At 41.4% G+C, this 25,501-nt stretch overlaps 1 protein-coding gene across 2 annotated transcripts in view; it reads left to right on the forward strand.

Annotated features, from left to right (window-relative positions):
• Positions 1-25,501, forward strand: part of LOC133207734 (BEN domain-containing protein 5) — a 965,731-nt gene that overhangs the window by 864,288 nt on the left and 75,942 nt on the right. For both annotated transcript variants that reach the window (XM_061344850.1, XM_061344851.1), the window contains exon 11: positions 11,778-11,940. In XM_061344850.1, coding sequence (XP_061200834.1) covers positions 11,778-11,940 — 163 coding nt within the window. The remainder of the gene's footprint in view (positions 1-11,777; positions 11,941-25,501) is intronic.

The raw sequence follows: 25,501 nt of genomic DNA on the forward strand, positions 1-25,501 counted from the left end.
TCACACAGCACAGAGACAATGTTCCATTATGTTATCCATTGACAGTATCATTGAAAAGATTACTCTCCTTAAAGCATCTGTCAACCTTGATTGATTTACAAGGGACAAAGAACTGAAAAGGTTTGAAGTGCGGGTACAATTTTTGCCACCGTTTAGCATACATAATGGTTCTCCTTTGATGTCAAAAGCTCATCTTCTATTAATAATGCAGAGGGCTTTTGAATGCAGGCTACTTGTATGGAGTTCCACACTAATAACCTACTTGCTGTGAAATGGGATTCACTTTGGAGAAGCAGTCATTTGTCTGGGTTTTACATGTTCGGAATGAATCCCGACTCAAAGGGATTTCTTTCAGTGCTCTGCATGATTACAGCTGAGCCCGGCACGGGTTAGGGAAAGCAGGCAAATCCTAGCCTGCTCCTCCAGCCGAGAATCTGGCAGAAATCACGCAGCCAGATGCAAAGGAGCATGAACAAGCCTAAGATGATGCGATCAAATGCCTTGTGCCGTTTTGTCTGGCAACCTCCTATTAATATACTTTAGAGTGCATTTCATTTCATGCCTGGGCTGCTTTCTTCACCTGTCATTTCCAATAGGCTTTTTTATTTAAATGGCAGCATCCAGGGGAGATTGGTGATTAGAGTACGGGGTGGATAGGGGATTTGTGCCTGCATGCCTGTTGTAGGACCAAAGGCAAGTCACCCAACATCTCTGTATCCTGTCTGTTGAGCAGAGCACTTAACCTCACAGTGCTCTCTTAGGCTGACTGCGGTTTTCAGGTAAAAGGTGTGAAAGGGACTGGAAATTCTTCATTTGTACATGACTTCAGAAACAGGGAACTGCTTTTGGTTTAGCAGTCAGCACGTGAAGAGGAAAATGAAAGAAGAGCTAGGAAGTTTAGCTCCCAAATAAATATATTAGACATTCTTGGGTAGGTGTCTGTGGAAAAAGGAAAACTTCTTTAAGGAAAACATTCTATATTTTCAAGGTTTAAGAAGGATATTTTTAAACATTGGGGAGTAAATATAATCTGTATGAAAGCTGTAACATTGAGAGCTGACAAGCTCTTTTGAAGGCTGACTCATTGGGTTTTAGGAGCAGCTGTTGACACCACATCTGAGTGCATTACACATCAGCCATGGCTAGGAGTTGTTGCAGTATTTGGAGGGGTGTTCTTCATTTGACCTTTCTTGTTCTGGAGAGTGGATTAGTCATAATGACCAGACACAAGCACTTGAGCATTTCAAGAACCTGCTAGTCTTAAGGGTGGCTAATTTTGACCTTTGTGGCAGTATGAGAGGAGGACACCATCTGTTCTCTCTGGTTCATTTAAAAGAAACAACCACAGCCATTCTTGGATGGCTTTATCACTTCATAAAGATAGTTTTGGTTTTTTTTCCAGTTAAAAGAAAAGGATTGGCTAGAGGTACTTGGCTTAATTTTCTTGGTTTTTTTTTATTTTTTATTTGGACTCCAAGCTGGTGGCACTTGGGATATGTTTGAGTTCTCATTTCATTTTCTTGCATTCAGCCTCCCAGCAGAGCACTTTCCTTAGAAAGTTTGTTGTCGTTTGTGTACTGTGGTTAGCCAGGGACCCTGATAAGAACTTGGGATCCCATCAGTTTGGGCACTGGGTATCCACTGAGGAAGTCCACAACCCCAAGAGCTGCTAGTCATGCTGGGAAAGAGACAGAAAGTGAGTAGAAAGTGACTTGCTTGAGGAAATCTGGGAATAAAACCCAGGTTTCCAAAGTGCCAGTCTGGTTCCTTTGTCAGCATTTCCCTATGTTTTATTCCAAGCGCTCAAAGGTGAAGTCTCTGAACAGCAACCCACCAAATTTTCCTAGGAAAACATGTTAAACCCAGTGCTAAAACACTGTGGCCCAAAATATGTTTTGAGACGATCATTGTCTCAGCAATACGAGAAAAGTCAGATATGAAATGATTTGTCCTTGTACTTTTTGTCATGGTTTTTTGCTTGTTTGTGGTTTTTGGGGCATCTTTTATCCTGGATATCTAGAATTGAGCAACCAAGATTGATTTGTATTTCCCATTGTTTTCCTTTAACCCACATACTCCAGGTCTGTTCTTCCTGTTTCCACAGTACCCACCTCATCCATCCAAGCTTTCTTAGGGAAGATGTGTTCCTCCCAGCAAACCTCTTTCTATCTATACATGGCAGCCTTGCTGAGTTATCACCCGGCTGGACATCTCCCTTGCAGTATTGTGATCCCTATTACTAACACCAGTTTGTTTGGGGCCATTTCTGAAGGAAGTGCTGGCACAAGTGCCTGAGGAAGTAATAACATCTAATGAGCATTGAATGAGCAAATCCCAGTAATCTGCTCCAAACTAAAGAACCATCAGTTTATGTGGTATGTGGATGTGCAGGGAAGGGGAAGCAGTGAGCAAGTTTCTCAGACCTAGAATTCATCCTAAAGTAAAATCCATACTTATTTGCACTACCATCTCTTAAGTGCTTCTCCACTGTTTTGGCAAGAAACGACCCTTGTCTCAGGAAGGCAAAAGCTATTGCATTCAGGTAAGTTTTGTTAATGTCATGCAAGCTTAACAGATCTACTCAGAAATCTCTTAAAACCTGAGCACAACAAATGATCCTACCTCCCTTTTTTATTGTCCTGTAGCAGGGCATTTCCAGGAAGACAAATACAGCTATTATATGGTTTAGCACCCCTTTGGGATGCATTTCTGCTCGCTGCTTCTTGGACATGTTGCTCTATAAGTTCATTTATTTATTTATACTTTGTGGAGGCTGGGTGAGCAGAGAAAGGAAACACGTTTCTGGTGGCACAGGGAACAGATTGTAAAGCCTGTGCTTCCAAGCATTATAGGCTTTGTCTCACAAGAGCTCTGCCCTCTGGAGAGTGATGGCTAAATGAAACTGCTCCATTACATCGTGCTGGACCAGTTCACCCCTCTTTTTCTATAAAGGGTTGAATTAATCTGTATTGCAAAGAAAAGGAAGGTGAGGGGGGGGAGGAGGAGGAGATATTTGATTAAATGGACTCTCTTTCAGTACCTTGCTGTGCATAGAGTTGACAATCCCTTCTCCATCCACACACAGGTAGAAATTTTGAATATCCACAGAAGAAACAAGATTCTGTAGCAATTTTATGGTGTATTTTCAAAGGCCATCGTTATTCTTAACTAATGTCAACAAGCCAGGAGCAGGTGACAGCCTCTTTTCAGAGTAGTACATATGAAAGGAGCTCCTTTACATTCAAATGCAAGCTACATCTATGCAAAGTGCTGCAGATTTCACTTGGCTGAGGCAAACAGTGCTGTGAAGGAGGGCTAAGAAGTTGGTTAAGAACTGGACACCCATTCCTCTCCCAGGATCTGTTTTCTGGGTGTTTTAGCTGTGATATTTTAAAGTATGTGGAGTATATGTCTGTCTGAACTGCTGCAGAGTAGTGAAAGAGCTCAGGAGGAGTTTGAGCAATGGGCTCTACTGGATTGCTCTGGAGGCAGTGTACAGCATGCTGCCCCTCCTCAGAAGGGGCTGTAAGCTCCTGATTTAGACCGACAAGTGAGCAGCACATCTCTTTGCCACAGAACAAACCATTTTTTCTGCAGACTATTCTAAGCAACTGCATGCATGATGGTTGTATTTCCCTTTTGGCTTCTCATTGTCCTAAGTTTCTGTCATTTGTATAAATGATTATGAAAGCACTCCCAGGAGAATGTGCACACACTCATAAAACTATGGTAAAGAGAAGCATTGCAGGCTATTGCTACAGGCTATTTTATTGTATATTTTGAGGAAATGTCTCGTTTTCTACTGACAAATAGGGAAACTGAGAACTCCAGAGACACGAGTTATTTTTCTAAATGGTGTGATTATTCTGTAGAGCTTAGACTAGGAAATGCCAGCCTTGGCATCTTTGGGGAAGGATGTGCAGAGGTTGCTGTTAGTAAAAGAAAACAATAGGGAGGAAAAAGCAAACCTTTTCTTCATTACCCTACAGCATTTACAGATCCTCTATTTGTCTGTATCACTGGTCACAGATGGTGTTGGCTCTTTAAATGGAGATAAGTTCCAAACTAATTCCCTGGTTTATGGGCAATGGGTTTGTGCATAGGTTAATGGCTGAGTAGGTGATATTGCTATGTATGGTTAAGTGCACTTCTGGTGACAAGAAGAAACACTCAGTGACAGAGCTGAGATGACTTGACACTGTGTGTTTGGGGTGGCAAAATCTAGTGGCAAGAGGAGCTCCAACTGAGGTTTGCTCAGAGGATGGGGTGAAATTTGCCACCTTCTTTTGCCTTTCCTGAGTCCTGGGTTATGATGGGCTGCTCAATGCGGTATGGGAGACCTTGGCTGACTTAGTGTAAGGTCTCAGGCAAGGCCATCCTCTTTGTTTGCAAAGCACCCTTCTTTGTTGGGCTGCAGGACGTTGTTTAAGAAGCTCTCTCAGAAGAGCTGTTGTTTTGATTTGGATTCCAGTTGCAACAGCTGCTTTGGTGGAGCCAGTGAGCACGGTAAGTATCTTCAGTGGTGTAGCACTGGAGGAGGTGGGAGCTGTGAGTACAACCAGTTTCACTGCATGAGAGGATGAATTCCAGGGAATGTGAAATGCAGGCCAAACCCCTACACTGATTCTGCCAGTGTAACTGGTGCAAGCTGCAGAGACAGGCAGCAGGCTGTGAAGACCTCCATCAGTCCTGGAGCTGTATGGCAGAGCACTGTAGAGAGCAGAGCATGGATATTAATGAGCAGTGAAAAGTGCAGCTATTGTAGTTCTTGCAGGTGAACAGCTGAAACCCTGAAGCATGAAACCCAGTTGCTTTTCTAACTACAGAGTTTCCAAAAAGGGAGCTCATTTGGTAGTTTGGGTTTTGAGGCATAAACTGAGAGCTTATAAAGCTCCCTCCTTCCAACCCCTCTGCTAATGGCCATGCAAATATGTGTTTTTATCAGCAAACTTAAGCAGGCATGACTGAAAGACACTTGGGAGGGATGGGGAAAGATCTGGTATTCCTTCACTACACATTAAAGGGATAATGAAGCCCCTCAGGGAGCAGATGTGTGTGTGGTGACAAAGTACCTTTAAACTGTTATTTCTCTGAGGAGAATTGCACTTTAAAGCTTGACAATGTGGTGCTAGACAGGTTGTGTTCATGGTTCTCCTGCAATGTGGAAAGGATGATTGTTGTCTGCTTTCCACTGAGCAGGAGGAAGAAGGCCTAAAAAGAGAGGTAAGTAGAACTGTGAAATCTCTTAGGATTTCAGGCTATTTGGTCTTAGGGTTCAGTTTCAGGCTTTTCTCTCTCACATTCTTAGGACAGGTCAAACTGTTTCAGATCTCCATGCATTTTCTTTCTGGAAATCATATTCTAGTTCAGATAGTATTTCGTTGTTAAAGATGAAGTCTGGGACCCACCTCAGTTTCCTACCAGGCACAAAAGTTATGAAACAAAATGCTGTCAACTGCAGACCCACCAGTGGGAATGAACCAGCCTTTTTCACAGGAATATCAGTCCAATCTATCCGTAAGGGATCTGGAAAAACTGAGTAATGGGATCCCTCTTTGAAATTATCTCGAACTTCTCAAAACCCCCTTTTCCCAAATTTCAGTAGTCACAAATCATTTTGAGATGAAAGAAGTTTCCCTCCTTTGCATCAGAAACACGGTAAAGCTACAAGGTGAGATCAGGGAGTAATTTTGAGCTCTGTTCCTATTTCATCACGTCTCTGCTTCCCACAGTCATTCTTCCTTCAGATCAGTTTTCTGCCTTTGTGGGTTTTATCTTTCTTTTTCTTCCTTTCTTTTCTCTTTTCTTTTCTTTTCTTTTCTTTTCTTTTCTTTTCTTTTCTTTTCTTTTCTTTTCTTTTCTTTTTTCTTTTCTTTTCTTTTCTTTTTTCTTTTCCTTTCCTTTTCCTTTTCTTTTCCTTTTTCTTTTCTTTTTTTCTTTTCTTTTTTCTTTTCTCTTTTTTTCTCCTTTTTCTCCTTTTTCTCCTTTTTTCTTCTCTTCTTTTTTCCTTCCTTCCTTCCTTCCTTCCTTCCTTCCTTCCTTCCTTCCTTCCTTCCTTCCTTCCTTCCTTCCTTCCTTCCTTTCCCTTTCCCTTTCCCTTTCCCTTTCCCTTTCCCTTTCCCTTTCCCTTTCCCTTTCCCTTTCCCTTTCCCTTTCCCTTTCCCTTTCCCTTTCCCTTTCCCTTTCTTTTCCTTCTCCTTCTTTTTAATAATCTAATCTACATTTCAGAAGCTTGCTGTAGCTCTGAATTTGAAGAAAGCCACCTGATAGCAGCTTCCCAGATACCAGGATTTCTGAGTCTCCAGACCCAGTTGGCATGGAGTTGATAGTCTATCACAAAAACCACTAACACGTATGCTTTCCACTCTATTAAGAGAGTTAACGGACCAGGTGTGAAGAGACGGTTAAGTTGGCTTTTGAAGTGAGAAGTTTCCTCAGTGCTTCCACAGAAGTAAAGAGAGAAGTTTTTCTTGTAGGGATAGCTTGATGGGCACCAGCTGCAAGAATGGCAGGGTCAAAGCAGTTACGCCATGGCAGTAATTAGCTGTATCCATATGAAAGTGAGCTTCCAGTTGCACCCCTCTTACAGCACCCTGGGTATGGGGCAAAGAGAAGAGTCACAATTTGCAGTATTGCTATTTACACTCTTCTGTGACAGGGATTTCAAAGCCTGTGCATTTCAGTGCTCACTTTCTAACTTTTGCAGACTCCAATAAAGCATTCTAGAAAATGAGAGTGAGTGAGTTATAGCTGATACTGTAAAACTCTTCACTGAGATGGATTTGACATTGTCTGGGCTCCAGTCCATTTCCCAGTGGCACATCTATTCTTCCTTGATGACAAGTGTGTCATTACCTTTTTCTAGAGCACTAACTACTAATTTTTTTATTATCAAGTTTTTTGCTACACTGGGGCAGCGAGTTGAGGGCTCAGAGAGGTCAGACCTGCTTTAGGAAAAGAGCTTACTCTTCAGCTATAAGAGCGGCATCAGTGGATAACTCTGGTGAGGTTGTAATTGAGTCCTGATTACACTTGGACATTGCTGGTGCTGATAGGTGAGGAACATGAAGCAATTTGTATGAGTAATCCCAGTTTACCCCAGTGGGTAAAGTGCTTATTATTCAACTAAAGAATAAGGAAAATATAGGCAATTTTTCTGGTTTTATCTATTTTGGGGAGGGGGGCTGAGGGTGGTCATTATCCTCAGTTGTAAAATACAGCTTATTTCCCAAATGTAAATGGCATAGGGTGACTCAGCATATTGTTTAATTATGTGTTGTAGTATGAAACCATTCTCTAATTATGAATCCTCGTAGTGTTTATGTCTCTGCTCTTTTCCAGCAAAGATTTCTAACATGATTCTCTGATTCTTGGGAGCATACAATTGAACATGTACATCCTTTTGTAAAACACTTCCTGGTCCTACATCATCTATCTATATCGGCAAATGGGAATTTCTCTTTGTTCTGAGCTGCATGCAGATACTGTGTTTGTGAGGACGAATGTTCTTCTGGGAAGCATTCATGTGCACACTAGAGCTCATGTTTTTGAAGACGTAAGCAGTTCACTAGTTCTTTCCATGGGCACATAAACAATCAATTGCATTGCAGTAGATGTGAACAGCTGGTGAAATCTCTCTGTTGCATTTCAGGAACCCCTTAGACCTTGCTACATCAGGAATTAATCTTTCTCAATCTATCACAGCCTGTTACCAGATTTCTGTCTGGTTGATTTCTCTCCTAATTGCTTTCTGAGCCATTGGTACCTTGTTGTTTCCTTTCTTACTGGGTTGAAGAAACACCTTAGGATTGATCAAAAGTGATGTGCAGTCTATAGCCTGGTTCCCATGCTAGGACCCTGACAAGGTCTGACTTGCACTGTGGTCATACCTTGATCCTTTTTCTCCTTATTGTGTTGAGCAATTTCAGAAGACAACAAAGATTCATTCCCCAACAATTCCATTATGAGGAAGTACCATTTTGTCCCTTTACCCTGCCACCAATAAAAGTTAGAACTGAAGCTCCCATCCACGAGTGGCTAGCTGCTGAGTCTGCTTGTCATTCCAGCCCTTTTTGGCATCTTTTTTTCCACTGAACAGTGGACTCTAATTTACTGGGTATCACCTTCAATTTTAACTTCTGTGCAACCTGAGGTTTTCTGATACTGTAGCAAGACAATCCCCTGTGAAGTCATACACTGGGGAGGAGGTCCCACCAGTGAAAGCTCCCACCAAGCAGAACCACTCAGATTCCAAGTCCATCAGGATGCAAATTCAGCCTGAGGTATGTGAGAAATGTGGTGTTCTCTCCCTTTGTCTTTTGGATCCTTTCTTGTGATAGATTGGTACAGTCATTCAGAGCCAATCAATAAACTGCCCTTACTTTGTGAATACAAACTGCTCAGAGCATTCGTTCTGGTAGTTGTTAGCAGGATGATGGAGCAGTGCAGAGAAACCAAGAGTACCCTCAGTAATATGGGAGCTGCCTAAGCTGTTGAGCTTGCAAGCCAGCTACCAGGGGGTTGAATTCACCAAGCAGAGATGCTATATGGTAGAGTGTCCTTACCAACCATGAGTCAAGGCTGCCCTGGAGACATTTAGAGGTCTGAGTAAGGGCCAAGACTTATTATTCTGCTTTGAGACCACTCCGGAGAGAATTTGCATGCACTTTTGTTTTTCATATTTCCTTCCACACATCTCTTTGTCTGCTGCAATGTCTGAATGTCCAGTTGGTTTACAAATTTCTTTGTGCTGCTTGGCCATTCACTGTTATTCCCAATGGGGAAACCAGTCAGGGGAAGCTGCCACTAATGCCTGAGATGTAGACAGGGGGTCAGCACACCTTGAAGCTCCCAAGTGTGTATGAAATCCAGGTGTCAGTTTTTTGGTGGGTTTCTTCCTACAGGAAAGTGGGGGAATCCTTCACCCTTCTTGCTCGGCTCCTTTAACAATGGATTCTTGATGCTTGGCATCTCCTGCAGATAGCTTTTTGTTCACTGAATTTTCTCACACAAGCAGGGAAGCAGAGTCCTTCTGTAAGCTTTAATGTATCTATGTGTTTTAGTAATGAATTACTGTTGATTTTATAGAAATATCCCTATTTAAGAACTTCAAAGTCTTTGGTGTTTCCCCTCACCCTCCAGACTTTGTACTTTTTGCTGTTGTTGACACTCCCATGCAATTGAGCATTGGAGAAATTAATATTTGTTTAGCTGTTCTCCTGCTGTGCCTGCTCAGTGCATTTGCTTAATGATTACTTCAGTTCAGCTTTGCAAGGGTTTTAGGGCAATAGATTTTCCCAGAAAATCAAAAGACGCATTTGCAGACAACTTTATCTGTCTTTTTTCCCCTCCTCTCGCCTCTTGTCCCCACATTAGAGTCTGATTAAATAAATGGGTATGCAGAAAGCTTCTTCTTTGCCACAATGCAGGGCTTTTCATAGCCTTTGTTTCAGCATTATCGGTTGCCAAGATCAGTTGTGAAGAGTCAAAGTTCAGTCTGTTTATTTCTCCACTCCAGTTGACTTGAAGCAGTGAGTAGAAGGTTGGACTCAAGCAAGTACCTGCTGCCCTTCCTTGTCATTAGCTGAATTTTCTTGAATCTGTAATTTTCTTCCTTTCATCTAAAACATCAAATCACACTCTGGCTTATAACATTTGCTCTAGAGCCGAGACCAAGCCACTGTATCAAACCATGCACGTGTTCATATTTGAAAGGTTTATGCTATGTTTTCTTTACCCCAGCCTTCTTGAGTCAAACCAGAGATGTTACTTTTACTCAAGACATCGTTTGTATATGACATCAGGTATTATTTTTTTAAATGAGGTCAAAGTTAACCTCCGAAATCTACATTTATGCATCTATATGAAGTTTTAGCTTCTTTTTATTCCTGCAAGTGAAGAGCTATCTGGCAAAGTAATGAACAGGCGATATTATTAATGCCATTGCCATTTCAATTAGTTTTGCACAGCTGAAACTGGAATGTTTCTGCTAAACAAACAAACACAAAACAAAACAAAAAACCAATCAGAACCTCCAAACGCCACAATAAAGTAGTCTAAAAATTCAAACTCTGGAAAGATCCAAATTTTGATTTCTTTTTTTTGGCCTACATTAATTTATTTAGGCTACTTATAATTCACTTTTGAATGGCAAGAATAATTTTGCCAATAACTAGGTCCAACCTCTGAGTCATTTTCTGCCAGAAAGCAACAATCACTTCAGTGAAGTAATGTATCAGGCACTCTTCAACTATTTCCAGCTGATGAGGTTTCAGCTTATAGCAGAGATTATTTGTTATTAGGCCCTGAGTACATGACCTGGCACTTGAGTGGCTGAGTTTCACCTGACTACTATCACTCCAGTCCTCAAACTCATCCCACGCTTCTTTTTGGTGTGATATTCAGAGACTCCTCCATAATGATGATTCATTCCACAGTATGTCAGCAAATTTTGTTGGCATGGTCCTCCTTTACCATGCCAAGAACTCTGATGAAGATATTATGTAAGATTCATCTCAAGAATCATCTATGAGGAATTCAACTCATAACCTTTTTCTAGCCTGATTGAAATAATGGGAAATAGAACTGAAAAGGACGTCATGCCCAAACTGTATCCCAAAGACATGAAGTATATGCAGCAAATAATTGCACACTTTGTTCTCAAACATATTTGATGAGACCTTCATAGGTTCTCCATATCAGTAACTGAGTATCCTCATCACTGGAGTTCTTCTGTCTTCCTAATGTCTGCCCTGAATAAATTCTCCAACATTTTCTTTGTTTTCACTGCGCCAAATTCAGCCATAGAACTAGATCATTCCCCTTGTGGGTGATGCTTCTGCTCACAAACCACAAGATCACGTTCTGACACCTTTGTTGTCTTCTTCCTTTGAGCTGGCTCCCTACACCCATATTTTGATAACCAAAATGAAATCAGAATCCATTTTTCTGTCTAGCTGGCAGGAACAAACTGAGACATAGTAAACCTAAGGTCAGCTCCCCTTCAGTCTCCAGTCATGCCTTCAGTGGAAAGTTAAAACTCATTTATAAGAATTCTTGGCTGTCCTCCCTTCCACCCCTCTATGAATCCCACTCTACGAATATTCAGAGCTGTAGGGTTCTTAAAACCAGATCTTCAGTAGTAACACAAAATACTGTCTTTCATACTATACTGCTAATGCTGTAAAGTTGTGCGGTATATTTTTGCACCCAGAGAGCTACACCCCATTAACATTTAAGTTAGTGAAGTGGAAATTTGTGTGACCTAGTTTAAGAACTAGTCAAATGTCTTAGGTAAGAAAGTTTCACTAAAACATAAATGCCAATGTATTTCTACTCTGCTTGAAAGAGTCCAGAGTAATGGGCAGGGGAGAATGCTTATGACACAAGGGAATGCAGTAAAGAGAGGAACCCAATATCCAAATAATTGTCCAGCTTAACTATTGAGAATGGAGGGTCTGGAAAGTTTACTTTCAGCTCATGCATATGACAAGATTTTTTTGGTGTTATCCAAAAGAGGAGGAGAAAAGCTGATGTTACTGGTGAACTGAGATTAATTTTGTGAAAGTCTGCAAGGCATTATTTATAGTCTGTGTGACAGAACTGTGTTTCTGTTAATGGTCTCTCCAGGCCATGCTCAAAAAATAGTGCAGTCTTATATAGTGTAAATGAGATTTGGCAATGTGAATTTAACTGGTTTTGATTTTAACAGACTCCTTCCCAACCCTTCACTTGTTCCACTCACAAACACTCTTCATGTTTCTATGTTCCTCCTGCAGTCCAGTACATCATTCAACAGAGACGCTGTGAAAGCAGGGACAGGTCGGCGTTTTCTTGGTGGGCTGCTAAATGATACATCCTACTGCTACACTCTGGAAGTCTCATTCTACAGCTACGTATTGGGAGGACCTACTTCTGCTGTTCCTTACACAGAAGAAGCATGTATCCTTTTGAAATCCTTCCTCCTCTTGCAGCACATGTGAACCGGGCACTTAAGGTAAATACTTCTATCTCAATAAGAGTCTGCTGAGACAGGAACACACAAGTGGAAATGTGAGTCTGCTCCTGATGCTTTAATTTCCCTCATATTGATTCTCCATACTGTGGAAATTCAAGAAGAGAAAGGCATATTAGATCAAATAAGCCATTTCCCTCTTGTAGGAGATTGTCTCACACACTTATTACAGAAACTACTCCTGGAAAGCCTGTGATCCATTCCCTTCCACAGACTTCCATTTCTTTTTTCATTTCTCTCCTTATTCTCCCATTATCCCTGTGTTTGTATTATCGTTTTAATAGCAAGTTGAAAGTGCATCTTTGTTACTGAGTTACAATATCTTCTCTGCCTTTGAACTGCAGCCAAAAGGCTCTAAAGGATCCATTAGGTTCTGCGGCTGCCTCAGGGCCAGATCTTTAATACCAGTTGAAAAAGAAAAGGAAAGCAAGCTCTGCAAACAAAACTGACAAAGTTGCTCGCATTTTTGAGTGCTCAAATGGAAGCAGTGTCTCATTCCTCAAAAAACACCTATCCATCTGGCTATCCCAATGTAGCAACGGTTTGTAGAATTGTTCTGACAGCTCTTATGATCTGTTTTTATGTTTTTCTTTTTGTCACCGTCCTCAATCAAATAACCAGCACGGATACTTCAAGCTTGGGTGTGTTATTTCATGTTGTCATTCTATCCTGGTTGCTTTTGAAATTTCTACAGATTTAGAAACACTGAAGAAGGAGAAGGATTGCCTGAGGTTGCTTATTTACCTCTCTGCTGCATTTCAGAAGTTGGGGAAGATTTATAGCTTTAGGGTAGTAAGGGGGAAATTTTGATATGAGACATAATTCTTCACCATCCATACATACGTGCACACTGTGTGGGACTAACAGTGAGAAACAGGGAGCATGGAGAGTAAATCCAGATCATTTGTGGGTTTCTGGTTTGGTTTCTCCACTGAAAGTGAAATCTGGGGAAAGGAGTGGGATGAATATATTAAGGTGACTTGTTTGACTTGAGCATTTGAAATACAGGCTGATTCCAAGGAATAGCTTCTTGCAACTTACATGTTTGCGGTATATCTTGCCAGTGAGGAAAATATTGTTGTAACTGTTAGGTTTCTGTATTTATTTCCTTATGTTGGTATTTTGGTGTTTCAAGAACATGTGTCTTAGTTTCACCTTTAACTTTCTTTCTCACTTAGTACTCATTGTACTGATAACTGCTTATTTATATTCCTTATTTATCAAGAACACATTTTGCAATGAGGAGTGGGAAGAGTCCCTATACAATGAGATTACGATTCCCTTGAATATGTTTTTCTTCATGACATGTAGGTCATACCAGCTTGGTTTCCTTTTCAATAAAGACACTTGTGCTTCACATTACAGATGTTTCAGGTGTGGGGTCTAACATCTCTCTGTATTTGCTTGCCTTGCCTTCTGCAGACCGAGCTGCATCATTCTCAGTTCATTTGTTGTGACCATCAGCAGCTAGAGCACAGCAAACAGGCCCTGGATCACAGACAGATCCTCTTTGGTGGTGATGTATGGGAAGCTCAAGCAGCAGCTTGGTTTTGACAGGTATGGTTTCACCTAGCTGAGTGAAAAAGGAAGAGAAGCTGGTTTTGGCTGGCCTGGCAGAAACAAGCAGGAAAGCCTCTTGGCCCATGTAGTACACTTCACTGGCATTTTCCTTTTCAATGGAAGGATTCTGTAAGGCTGCTGCTTAAGGCAGCTCTTCCTTATGTGTGCATATTCCTAGTTAGAGAAAGAAATGGAGCTGCTTGAAGCAGTCTTTAGGCTGCTCTGCTGAAACACAGGAGTGCCTCGATTTACGCACATCCTATCCTGGCAGAGGAGAAGTTTTGTATCACTGATATGCTTGTGACCGAAAGTAAAACAATTACAGAGCATTCCAATTTAGCCTGAACAGCTCCTCCAAGCTATTTGCAAGTCAGTGATTAATTAATGCTCAGATTTTTTAATGGACCTGAACCAAAGGCACAGTCAGTCAGTTCATATTGGCCTCCAAGGACAGGCATGCTTCTATTAACTATCTAGCTACATGCAGGCAGCAAGTCAAGCAAATAAATGACAGAAATACAGTGAACCCAAAAACCGTGAACTGATAGGGCAAGTATTCAGGAAATCTGCCTTTAAAGACATATTTCTCAGGATGTTGTTCATCCCACTGTGATGTTATGGGGTTGTGTGGGTTTTTGTTTTGTTTTAATAGAAACAGGACCAGGGAGACTAGAACTGTTCAAAGTTAATGTTGGATTAAGAAGTGCTGACTGAGACTCAGCTTCATATTCAGGGAACCCGTGGCCTTGACAGGAGACTACAAAGCAGATCACACCCCACATTCAGAAACCAGCAATACTGGCTCCATGTAGAGACCAAAATAAATTAAGATTTCCAGGTTCTACAAAAATACCAATTTAGCCTAATATTGCTCCCATTGACAGGTGAATGAACTGAACAAACTCTGAATAGTCTTCTCTTTGCAATGGTGGAAGGTAGTTCTGTCAGCTTCTTTCCTTTACAGCATTTGTGGCAAATATGATCATAGTACTACCCCCTTTCATGCTATTATGTAGGTGGATTAAGTCTCTTGTGAGGTTTTTTGTTTTGAATCTCTTTATGATCCTCGGGGTTTATGTCCTAACTCTATGATCTATACAAACCTCTATGTGAGCTTGCAATATAATTAAACACTGGGTAAAATTATGCATTTTGTTTAGATCTGTGCAGCTGAAACATATTTTGTAATTATTGAGATAAAAGGACACCTTACATGCATGAAAATGGGAGGCAGACTTACAGTCTGATGTTGTTTGAATAACGTAGTTACTGACAGTGTGGAAAGTGGCTTCTCTTTCGATAAGAAAAGTAAGAAAATTTAAAGGAAGGGAATGTACCATTAAACATGAAAAACTGTTCCAAATTACTCCAGTTAGTATGACTGAATGTATTCTCCTAAATGAAATACCTTAAATGTTCAGAATTTAGAGGATGACACCTGCTATGTTCTATAAAACAAATTTGCTCCTGAGGCTGCACTATTTAAACAAAATCCAGGAGTGAAGGATCTTTCAAGAGCCTGTGCAGGGTGTATATGTTTGGGACATATTATGGTGGGATAACAGCATCTTGCAGGGTGTTGAACTTCTGGCCTCCTCTAACATAGACAGTTAACATGGTTGCATGGATGTCCTAGGTCTCAATTAGCATAATAGCAGTAATGGTTACTGCTGGAGCGTCTCTTGCATCTTCATCCTGCAAGCAAAGCACTGCACCAGGTGTAAGTTCCTGAACACCCTGTTATGCATTCCTTCAGAGGTATGTGTGTGCGTGGTAGGTCTGTGTCTAACTGATACATGGCTGGTGTATGAGAAACATTAGGGATATGTTCTATAAGCCTGGCTCTGCAGAATACTCTATGATAACGTGCGCTGTAGATAACAGTGAACGGACTCTGTTTTGAAAGCATAATAAGAGGATTGCAGGCTTGTCGGTTAGTTGCCTGGAAGTGGACAGAGAAATGTTTAAAACCCTTCTCACACATACACACATTTGGTGGTAACTGATTAAAAAGGCAGCACAGCAACAGTTTGCTCAGCGCCAGGTGAAGAAGCTTTAAAATGAGCTGATACGCTTCCATTAAATACCATGTTTTACTAGGCATTTAGAGGGCTTATGACACAAGGCATGTAAACCGCTCTGTAACATTCACCACCAGCAGCTCAACTGCTGAGCTGTCTAGGCACACACCAGCCTCATAGCTGGGCAGGAACAAAGGATAAAAGAGGGGGAGGAAGGGTGAATGCCCAGCTGTAGGACTGAGTGCTGCTCTGATAACACACCCAGAATTGCTTTCCTCTGCAGCTGCTGATCAGCAGCCATCACAGCCTGACCTGAGAGTGGCCAATAAAGGAGTCGCACATCAACAGTTTTAAAATCTATTGGATTCATGTTTTAGTGTTTGAACTGGATCCCTGCTGCACAGCAGGCAGCCCATAATAGAGCTTTGTACTCTCTTTTTTTACTCTCTCTCCCCCCAAAAAACAGGTTTTACTCTTCCAAGGACTAGCCATGGGGTAGGCAGATAGAAATGACTGAGACCTGGCAAGAACTGGTATGATTGTAGCCTGGTAGCTGTAGGGGAGAATCATCATCGAGATGGGTGAGCACCACTGTTGTCAGCATGTCCATGGCTTTTTTGTGTATTTTAATCTTAATTCTAAGCTTCCTTGAGGTAGGGAAGGCCCTCATGCAAAGACAGGCTTTTAGTCATCTATGTGTATGGATTTACTCATTGAAATCACTTCTGGGTGGAATAGGAGGCTAGAACTTTGGCCTGAGGATCTGGTGGAAGAGTACTCATTTGTATGGCTTTTCTAAGAACATCGTTTCACCTCTTTGATTTAATGAACTCGATATAAAGAATGAATTTATTGAATTGAATTGAGAAATGAACTCAATATAAAGAATGAATTTAATGAAACTTCTCTTGTGAACAAACAAACAGAAAACCCACAAAAAATCCCACAAACCCCACAACATTTTGGAAGCCATGGGTGGAGAATACAGAAGAAAGAGATGTTACTAATGTTATCCCAAGGTAGGTCTTTTCACATTACAAATAGCTGAGGAATTATCTCAATACTTCAAAACAGTATAGCTGAACTAACGTGTAAAGGTATCACTTCATATTTTCCATTTCACTGAATGCGTTGAATTGGAAGCTTTGCATCCCTTAAACAGGGTTTAGTTGCACTGCTGAACTCTCCTGTTTATGGACATTAAAAATGTATTTATGTGGCTGTAGCCACAGATGAAAGCCTGAATTGACTAGAGTTTCTTCAGGTGCCTAAAAGGAGCTCTTATCTTAGAGTCTTGGCACAATTGAGACCACTAGCTTCACTTCTATTCTTAGCTTCAAGCAGCATATCAGCCTGCTGCCTGACTGGGGACTTGAGAAGTTAAATCCCCTGGAGTAAACAGTCATTTGCTTATATCCAGATTCCTTTTAAAGAGCATTTGGACCTCAGTAAATGCCTGTCCTGGGGAAAAGAAATCTGTATGCAACTGCAATTCCAGTAAATGCAACTGTAACTTTTAGAGCTTGGTGGACCTGCCAGTCCTCTAGGGCAAATGTACTTGGTTATTTGGGGCTTTTTAACGTTTCTTTTTTTGGCAACTGCCTGTCCTGATCCTCCTAGCTCTGTTAGTGATATCCTTAAGAAAAGATCCTCATGAGCCAGATTATGGCCCTTGCAGGTTTGTTCCCATCCAGTAAAAGCAACATTACCAGCAAAAGCCAATTACATATGAAAGGCTGTGCTGATAAAGCTGAGGGAGCTCTGCAGAGGTTATCCAGTGTGGTTTATGTTTGAACTTGAGTTAGAGCTTGTTACCAAGATGGTTTCAAAGTAAATCAGGCACATACTCAGGAAAAGACCTCCAGAAGTCTACATCTTCATCCTTCTTCTGCTAAGCTCCTAGAAACAGGCTCCTTTCTGTGTGTTACAAAAAGTGGCATTAATGATAATCCCTCAGATTTTCATAAGAGTGACCTCCTTGCTCATTATCTCTCCAGTATTTGGTTATTTCTCAGTACCATGTTTTGGGCTGTCTTTGAGGAAAGAAAACAAAATCCTCTTTCAACTCCCAAGTCTGTGTGAAAGTGTCAAGGTTTTACAGCTGCAATTTCAAATGCTCTTAATATTACTGGAAGCAGAGAGTTAAATTATAGAGTTGTAAAGTTACTTTATAGTGATAATGCTGTCAAGCATCAATATCTCTGCCCCAGGGCACCATGGAAACTCAGTTAATGATATAAGGAGCTGATATTTTTCAGTGTTGCAGCTGTTGGCTCATACCCAGAAGGAAATCTGTGTATTTGTTCATATTGGGTATATACAGGGGGACCTGCTCAAAGAAAATTAAGGAACAGTGAAGGTCTGTTTAATGAAGTGCAGTGGAATGAAAACACAAAGCAGTACACGGTGTTGCAGTATGTAAAGCTCTTTCCCTCATAGACTTCAATACAGTGGCCAATGCTGTAGAAATATACTTATTTCTATACATAAGAAATATACTTTCTATATAGAAATATACTTATTTCTATACATAAGAGAGCATGGTTGTGGGGCAGAGTGTATATTTGCACGTAGATTTGTCTATCTAGTTGCCTGTAGCATTGATTGCATCAATCTATGTGGGCACCGTCAGACAGTACCAGTAAAGAAATAGAAATTAAGGCAAGTGACTATAGTCAATTTAGGAATATCTATAATTTTTGTAATGGATTTCTTAGCATCTGTATCCTGAAGTGCTGTGATAGCCTCAGATGAAAAATGCTATAAAAGTTCAAAGTGTTATCATAAAGGTGTTTTTTGCTTTTAAAGAAAGATTCTTCTCTTTTTCTCTTTTCCTTAAATGTAGAATATCAGTCTTGGAAGGCATCTTCAAAGTATTTCCTGGAGATTTAACCATATGATTCCAGTCACCTTTTGGCTAGGAGGCAGGTATCAAATACCATGCATGTGAGTGGGGAAATGGTCTTGCAGTTAACTGCTGCAGTAAGAGTGGTCTGGAGTAACTGGTTCATTTCTCTGTGTGCCCAGGTGCTTTACATGCTGCCTGTTTGGTAAGCATTTCCATGGCTTCACATGGGAAAGGATGGAGAGCAGGTCAGACTCACACACTTGTTTTAAGTAGAAGGGAAATGGAGTTTGTAAGCTGAGGATGTAGTTTTGAGGGGAATGAAAGCATCAGAGGTACTAAGAGCCTACCTGCCTTATTAGGTTTTAAGGCACAAGCAGGAGCACCATGGTTTGCTCCAGTTGCATTGTCCTGAGCATTGTAAAGGAGTACACCATGAGGGTGTAGATTAAAGTTCTTCCTCTTGTGTATACACGTTTCTTTCCTATGGATAGTGAAGTACAGGGAAGAGAAGAGATGCTTGTCATGAGACCAGAATGAAAAGAGGGTGCATATTCAGATTCATAGAAATGCTCTTAAGTCAGTATTAGACATAAATACAGGAGCTTGTCTTCTTTAAAGAGCAGAAAAGACTTCAGTGGCTCTGAGCCTCGACTAGGACATTTGCACAGATTGACTTGAGAGCCATCAATATTTGCAAGCTTATTTGGGAGTAGGGACCTGGTGGACAGTGGGACCATAAGCATCTTACAGAGACATATGTACAAATACTGTTCCTGCCAACTGTCTCCAACTCGGTGCTGGTGCAAAATGTGCTCTTTGGCCTAGGTATGGCTGTATCCAGTGACACAGAAAGACTGATCAAAGAATGGTCTGGGTTGGAAGGGACCTTGAAGATTACCTATTTCCAACCCCCTGCAATGGGTAGGGACATCTCACACTAGACCAGATTGCTCCAAGCCCTGTTCAGTCTGGCCTTGAACACTGCAAGGAATGGGGCAGCCAACAGCTTCTCCGGGCAACCTATTCCAGCACATCACCACCCTCACAGTTAAGATTCTTTTCCTAATATCTAATCTAAATTTACCCTCTTTCAATTTAAAACCATTCTCTCTTGTCTTCTCACTACATATACTTCTAAAAATCCCTCTCCAGCTTTCTTGTAGGTCCCTTTAGGTACTGGAAGTTACCTGATCCTGATAAGCCAGACAAGATGAGGAAGCCCAGCTCTAAAAATGATCTTGTATCCCTTGCAGCCTTTGGGGTTTCTGTTGAGAAAATGCATGCTAACTGGTACCAAATTGTCACTGAGGTTTTACTGATCAAAATCCTCATCAGGGCTTTCCATTCAAGCTGTCAATGACTTATGGTGCTATCAAGCCAGCTAAATCAGTGGCATGCAAGCACATAACTGTCTTATTCAAAATGGTTTCATAGTGGTATATTAAAACAAAATAATAAAATTTGCAAGTTAATAATAAAAAATATTACCTTTTTCTATAAGTATTCCTTTTGCACACAGGAGAAAATAACTTAGACCAAGCACAAGTGATGCTTTCCTTGAATGGTTGGAAGATGAAGTTGATTACATGAGTGATCGCAGACTTGTGGCTTCTATAAACAAGTGGGGAAGCTCCCTCCTGGCACTGCTATCCCTCTTGGAACTGTCTTTCAAGGTTTTGAACACCTCTCTTATGAACTGGCTTTTCTATAAACTTGCATTTTTCCTTTGTCTTATAAGCAACTTAGGAAAAAACTAAGCATATAGAACTGATGGTGAGGCTCTTGGGTGTTCAGAACGCCATACAAATGCTATTAGACCCATAGTTAAAATAATTCTTTGGTAAATGTTAAATTCCTATTAGTAACACTTGCTAAACTTAAGTGCAAAGGAAAGGGCAAGGCTAATCTGAAAGGCAACGGAGAGCAGGGCTTAAAAGATATTAACAATTTGTTGGAAATGTCTGAGGGGAGTGGTTAATATGACTAAAGAGTAACGTCTGTGGGTCGAAGATTTAGGTTGGGAGAGGGCTTTAGCTTGTGTTCTGCTCTGGAGCTTTCCCAAATGTCAATGGGAATTAAGAGAAAAAAAAGCCATTCAGAACAAGGCGTTTTTCAAAAAGCAATAAACAGGAAAATAGCAGTGTCTCTGTGATAGGTCTCTGCTTTTCTGCCAAGCTGGAGTGGTGTTTGTGTGCCTGCATGCTTGTCATCATTTTCCTCTTCTCTGTATCTCTTCTCTTCTGGATAAGCCTTCTCCCCTGCACCTTTTATCTTGTGTCTGTATCCTCACCATCTTGATTGCAGTTTCAGGTTGTTACCCCTTACCCCACGCCCTTCTGTCATCTCATCTGATCTTTTGCAGGTGACAGATCATCGATGAGTCACACCCAGGCTCTGCTTTTTGCTCACTTTGCGCTGTCTTTCACCTAAACTATTCATTTATTGCTTTTACATTTGTTCCACCTGAAGGCTCAGCAGGGCTTACTGGTGGTTAAAGGGAATTCTAGGGTGAGAGCAGAAGTTATTTTTTAACTGCTACTTCTTCTTTAGTCCCAAACACCAATATCCTGGAAGGGAATTGGAGATGGTTTTTAGGAATGTCTGCAAAGAAATGAGTATCTTTCTGTTTGTGTGTCCGTCTTAGCTGTTTGACCAATTGCAACTGAATTTGACAGTGATAAAGGTCTTAGAGATATTACATTCCTAGGAGTTTCATGAAAAATAGCTGGCTGAATGAGTAAAGAGACCAAAATTAATCTCTCCATTAGGGACAGGTGCATCTCTGTTGTTAGAAATCAGAGGACAGCAGGCATGAAAGTTACAGAAAACAGATCCCACATATTCCGTCCTTCCTGATCAGTACTTCCCCGTAATATTCTTCCATCTTCTAGCAGTTAGTGGGCCAGAGATGTTTAGAACTGTGGAATTGTTTAGGTTGGAAGAGACCTTTGAGATTATTGGGCCCAACCTTTAACCTACCACTGCCAAGTCCACTACTAAACCACATCCCTAAGTGCCACATCTACACATCTTTTAAGTACCTCCAGTGACTCCACCACTTCCCTGGGCAGCCTGTTCCAATGCTTGACAACCCTTTTAGTGAAGAAATGTTTCCTAATATCTGATCTAAACCTTCCCTGGCACAGCTTGAGGCCACTTCCTCTTGCCCTATTGCTTGCTGTGTGCGAGAAGAGACCAATACCCACATGTTGATTATGTTTGCAGTAACACTCAATGGATTCGCCTCCCATGAACCTGTATACATTTTTAGCATCCACAGCATTCCTTGCTAGGGATTTCCACAGCTTAATAATATCTTGTTTGTTTTAAGCCTACCACCCACAAGCTTTATTTTATGATTCCTAATTGTTACAGTGGAAGCAGCATTGATCCCCATCTCCTTTCCCCATGGCACTCAGATACTTCTTTTTCCATATTTAAAGTTTCCTAGCCTACCTGGTTATTTTTTGTCTAAATATTTATCCTGTATACCATAAGCAGAAAAGATTACCAGCTCAGAATCATTCCTTCATTTCCAGACTTTATATACTACCTTATGCTTTCTTCCTAGGTATACACACCTCTATGAGTTGCCAAGCAAGGAGAATCAACTCCAGTGATTCAAATAGCATAGTCTATATTTGCTGTGCATTATGATATTTACTTGCACTCAGGAGAAAACCTACCCTGGTCACTCAAGCAGTAGGTATAAGCAGCAAAATGAGAGCTATGGTTTTCAGTTTCAGAGTACACACTGTAATCATCATGTGTTCAGTTCCTCAGGCACTTAACAGCCTGTGTGTGTTCTGCTCTACTCTTCTTTTTCCCAAAACTTAGGAGGGATTCCAAGTTTGTTAAATAACTGAATCTGCTGTCCAGTATAGGCTTGAGTTTTGGTCATCTGGCTGAAAACTAAGCAATCCTTATTAAACCAGCAACTGTCATCTTGTGCCACAGAAGACCAAATAATAGTGACAATCCATTCATTTTTCCTTCACCCTCAAGAAACCCAGTGTGTATGTTAACTACTCAAGAGCTCTCATGTAGCAAAGAGGGATCTGCAGGGCAGTGGAGTGTCACGTGGAGCAAAAGCTTACATTTGGACTGGTTTGTGCATATATTTCTCTGGAGAAACATTGGAGGACATATGCAAAGTGAGATCTCTTTCCACCATATCAATACAGGGCAAATCTCAATCTTCCTTCTAATAAATCCTTAAACAGGCTGTTCAAGTGGAATGTAGCTGATTTAAACAAGGTAGGGGATGGGTATGGCTTAGAGGATCCAGTTGTCTTCCTGGTGATGGAAGTAGGTGAACTGCTAACACTCCTAGGAGGAGACAGGACTGTGTGGTTCTGCCACCCCAAAGGGAGAAAGGGTACAGTACTTCAGTCCCATTATTCCTGTTTTCAAGCCTTTTAATCTTGGATTTTCTGTGGATTTCTTCAAGGTCTGGTCAGTGGCTCGTTCTGTTGGCAGAGTACGCCTTCAGGCTCCTTGTCTCTTACTGTGTAGCAGTAATACCTCCCCTTGAGAAGATGCCCATGACTGTGCCTGTTAGCAGTCTCACAGTCTCATACATTTGCTGTGATACTGTGAAGATTTGAGACTAGGCTGTTTCTGGGTTATCATCCTAGTGTCTCTTCTTCCTCGCTTAATGATTCCTCTTTGTGCTGCATCCCTCACGTGTCTGCCAAGTAGAATTTGCTGCATTGACTTTCTTTCCAAAGCCTGCCCAAAAGGACAGCTTTCCTTCAACCAGGACACAGAAAGGGCCTGTGTCTCCAGAACCATCAATATTTTTCTTGAGATGATAAATGAACTGCCAATGAACTGAGGCAGCTGCTGATCTGGCCATCTGAGAAACAGACCTTGAGACCCATTTTATCCGTGCTTGGTTTATTTATGTGTCTGGAAACTTTTGAGATGCAAACGGAGGACTAACTAAGGCAGCCACTGAGTATTAGATGATATAGATAGATGTGCAGTGGGAGTTTATGGACCAATTCGGATACATTGGCTATTACTCTCCAACAAGAAAATAGCTTGAAATTCATCATAGAGAACACCACAGAAAAGAAACAAAACTCTCAAAGCAAGACCTAAATTCTCATCCTCACTATATCACTTGGCTTGTTTTTCTCTATCTCTTCTGATCTTTCTTCCCTCTAATTCAGGTTTTCGCATAATCTCTAAAATCTATGTTGTCAAGATTTTTCTAAGGAGATGAGGCATGTCTGATCCTGTTGTGCCTGGAGGGATGGGAGCAGTGTATGTGCTTCAATGAGTAAGCTTTGTAGAGAGGACCAGTCTGGTTATGAACCAGCTGATAGAGTTGGAAAAAGCAGTCCCTGTGTTTAGGATCCTTTTGCTGAGCAGTTGGCATGTGTGTGTTTCATATACATTCACCCCAAAACTTCTGAGCCTATTTTTTTTTTTTTTGTTCCATCAGAAAGAGTTCTCAGAAGTATTAAGTTTGGGCAAGTTTTAGGAGAACAGGCAGCTGAGCAAAGGAAAGAGGCTCAACTAATGCCTCTGCTGGGAGAACGGCTGGAGCGAGTTTAAATGTTATTACACACCAGAGAGTCTGTATGGGAGAGCTGCTGTGAAATGCTCCAGCACAGGGAGAATTTCAGCTGGCACACAATCCATACTGCTGGTGAAACCAGGGATGTAGGGCCTGCTGGGTCTCAGTAGTTGTGCTTTTGGTGGGACAATTACTTTCTATCCCCAGATAAGCCTGGCCTGATGCAGAGCCTGTGACCCAGGAGTACAATCTCCAGATCTTTGCTGGTAGAGGGGGGACTTAAGCAAGGCCAAGGCAGCAAAACCAGTGAGGACAAGAACTCGGTGTGAACCCTTAGGAGGACAGGGGAGGCCCAGCAGCCTGGTGCCTGTCTGCACCTCCCTGTAGTTATCTCCAGTGTAAGGCTGAGCTTAATGAAGCGATTTCCCCCTCCCCACCCTGTCTGCCTGCCTGCCTGGGTCAGCACGAGCAGCACAGCTCACGCTTGCCTGTAGTTAAAGTGCCCTCTTCTGGCACGAAACGTTTCATTCCTCAATGGCAGTCGATTGAAGAGAAACGGATGTTTTTCTGATGGTTGCTGAAATCAAGAACAAAGCAGGTTTTCTCTTCCTTTGGTTCGCCTCTATGTCCCGGGATACCTTGGCAGTCAAGAGCGGTCAGAGAAGAAGCCTCCCTGTTGTATCAGCCTGCCTTAGTCAAAGCTTTTCTGCATGAGAGTTCTAGGATGAGATGTTGTTTGCATCTGAGGTCATTAAATAAAGACGTTTTTATTCTCTTTTGTCTTTTTTCCCCCTTTAGCTGGTGTAAATCTATCTTGATTTACACGAGCTGAGAATGTGGTGGCCTTTTCTTGTTTATGTTTTCTGCTGTCTGTTGTATAAATTGTCTCTTGGCTATTCTTGACCTGTTGATGTCAATAGTTTTCACTGTGAATCCCAGTGGGGTCTAGATTTGACCTCTATTGATTGCCAGGGAATGTTTGGTGATGAAATGTAGGGAGAGTATAACATGCAGCCGCTGTCAGAGAAATTCCCATACCAAGCACTCAGCTGGAAAAGGAAAGTTCCGATACACTTGTTAATGTGAATTCAAGGTTAGCAGTACACAGCACAGCAACTGCATCTGTCTGCAGAGGGATTTAAAATCAGCCTTTAATAAGAAAAAGGAGTTTCCTTCGCTGCTTTATCACATCAGTTACCATCAGAGGCCTTCACATGTGCTTTGGATTTTTCTCTACATTTAAGGAGCATTTCAAGCCATAATTGATTATAGCTGAATTTCTCTTACAAAGTAGGGAACAGCAGGTCAGGACATTTATGCTATGAGACAAGACTAAGCCTTATTCCCATTTAGATCCTTTATAGCAGAAGGGTGGTGGTTTTTCCCCTGGTAGCAAGCAGTGTCTTAGCTATTGAGTACAATGCTGTATTAATAATTCCATACTTACTGTAGGCTCTCTGAATGCAAATCGCTCACACACAAGCTGGATTGGCATAAACCAGTTTAGGAAGCACACACAGTTTGTACTGCTC

This window comes from Neopsephotus bourkii, unplaced genomic scaffold (assembly GCF_033783945.1).
Source record: "Neopsephotus bourkii isolate Nb327-2 ecotype Australia unplaced genomic scaffold, CSIRO-AGI_Nbou_v1 NB_234, whole genome shotgun sequence".
NCBI classification, from domain to species: domain Eukaryota; kingdom Metazoa; phylum Chordata; class Aves; order Psittaciformes; family Psittacidae; genus Neopsephotus; species Neopsephotus bourkii.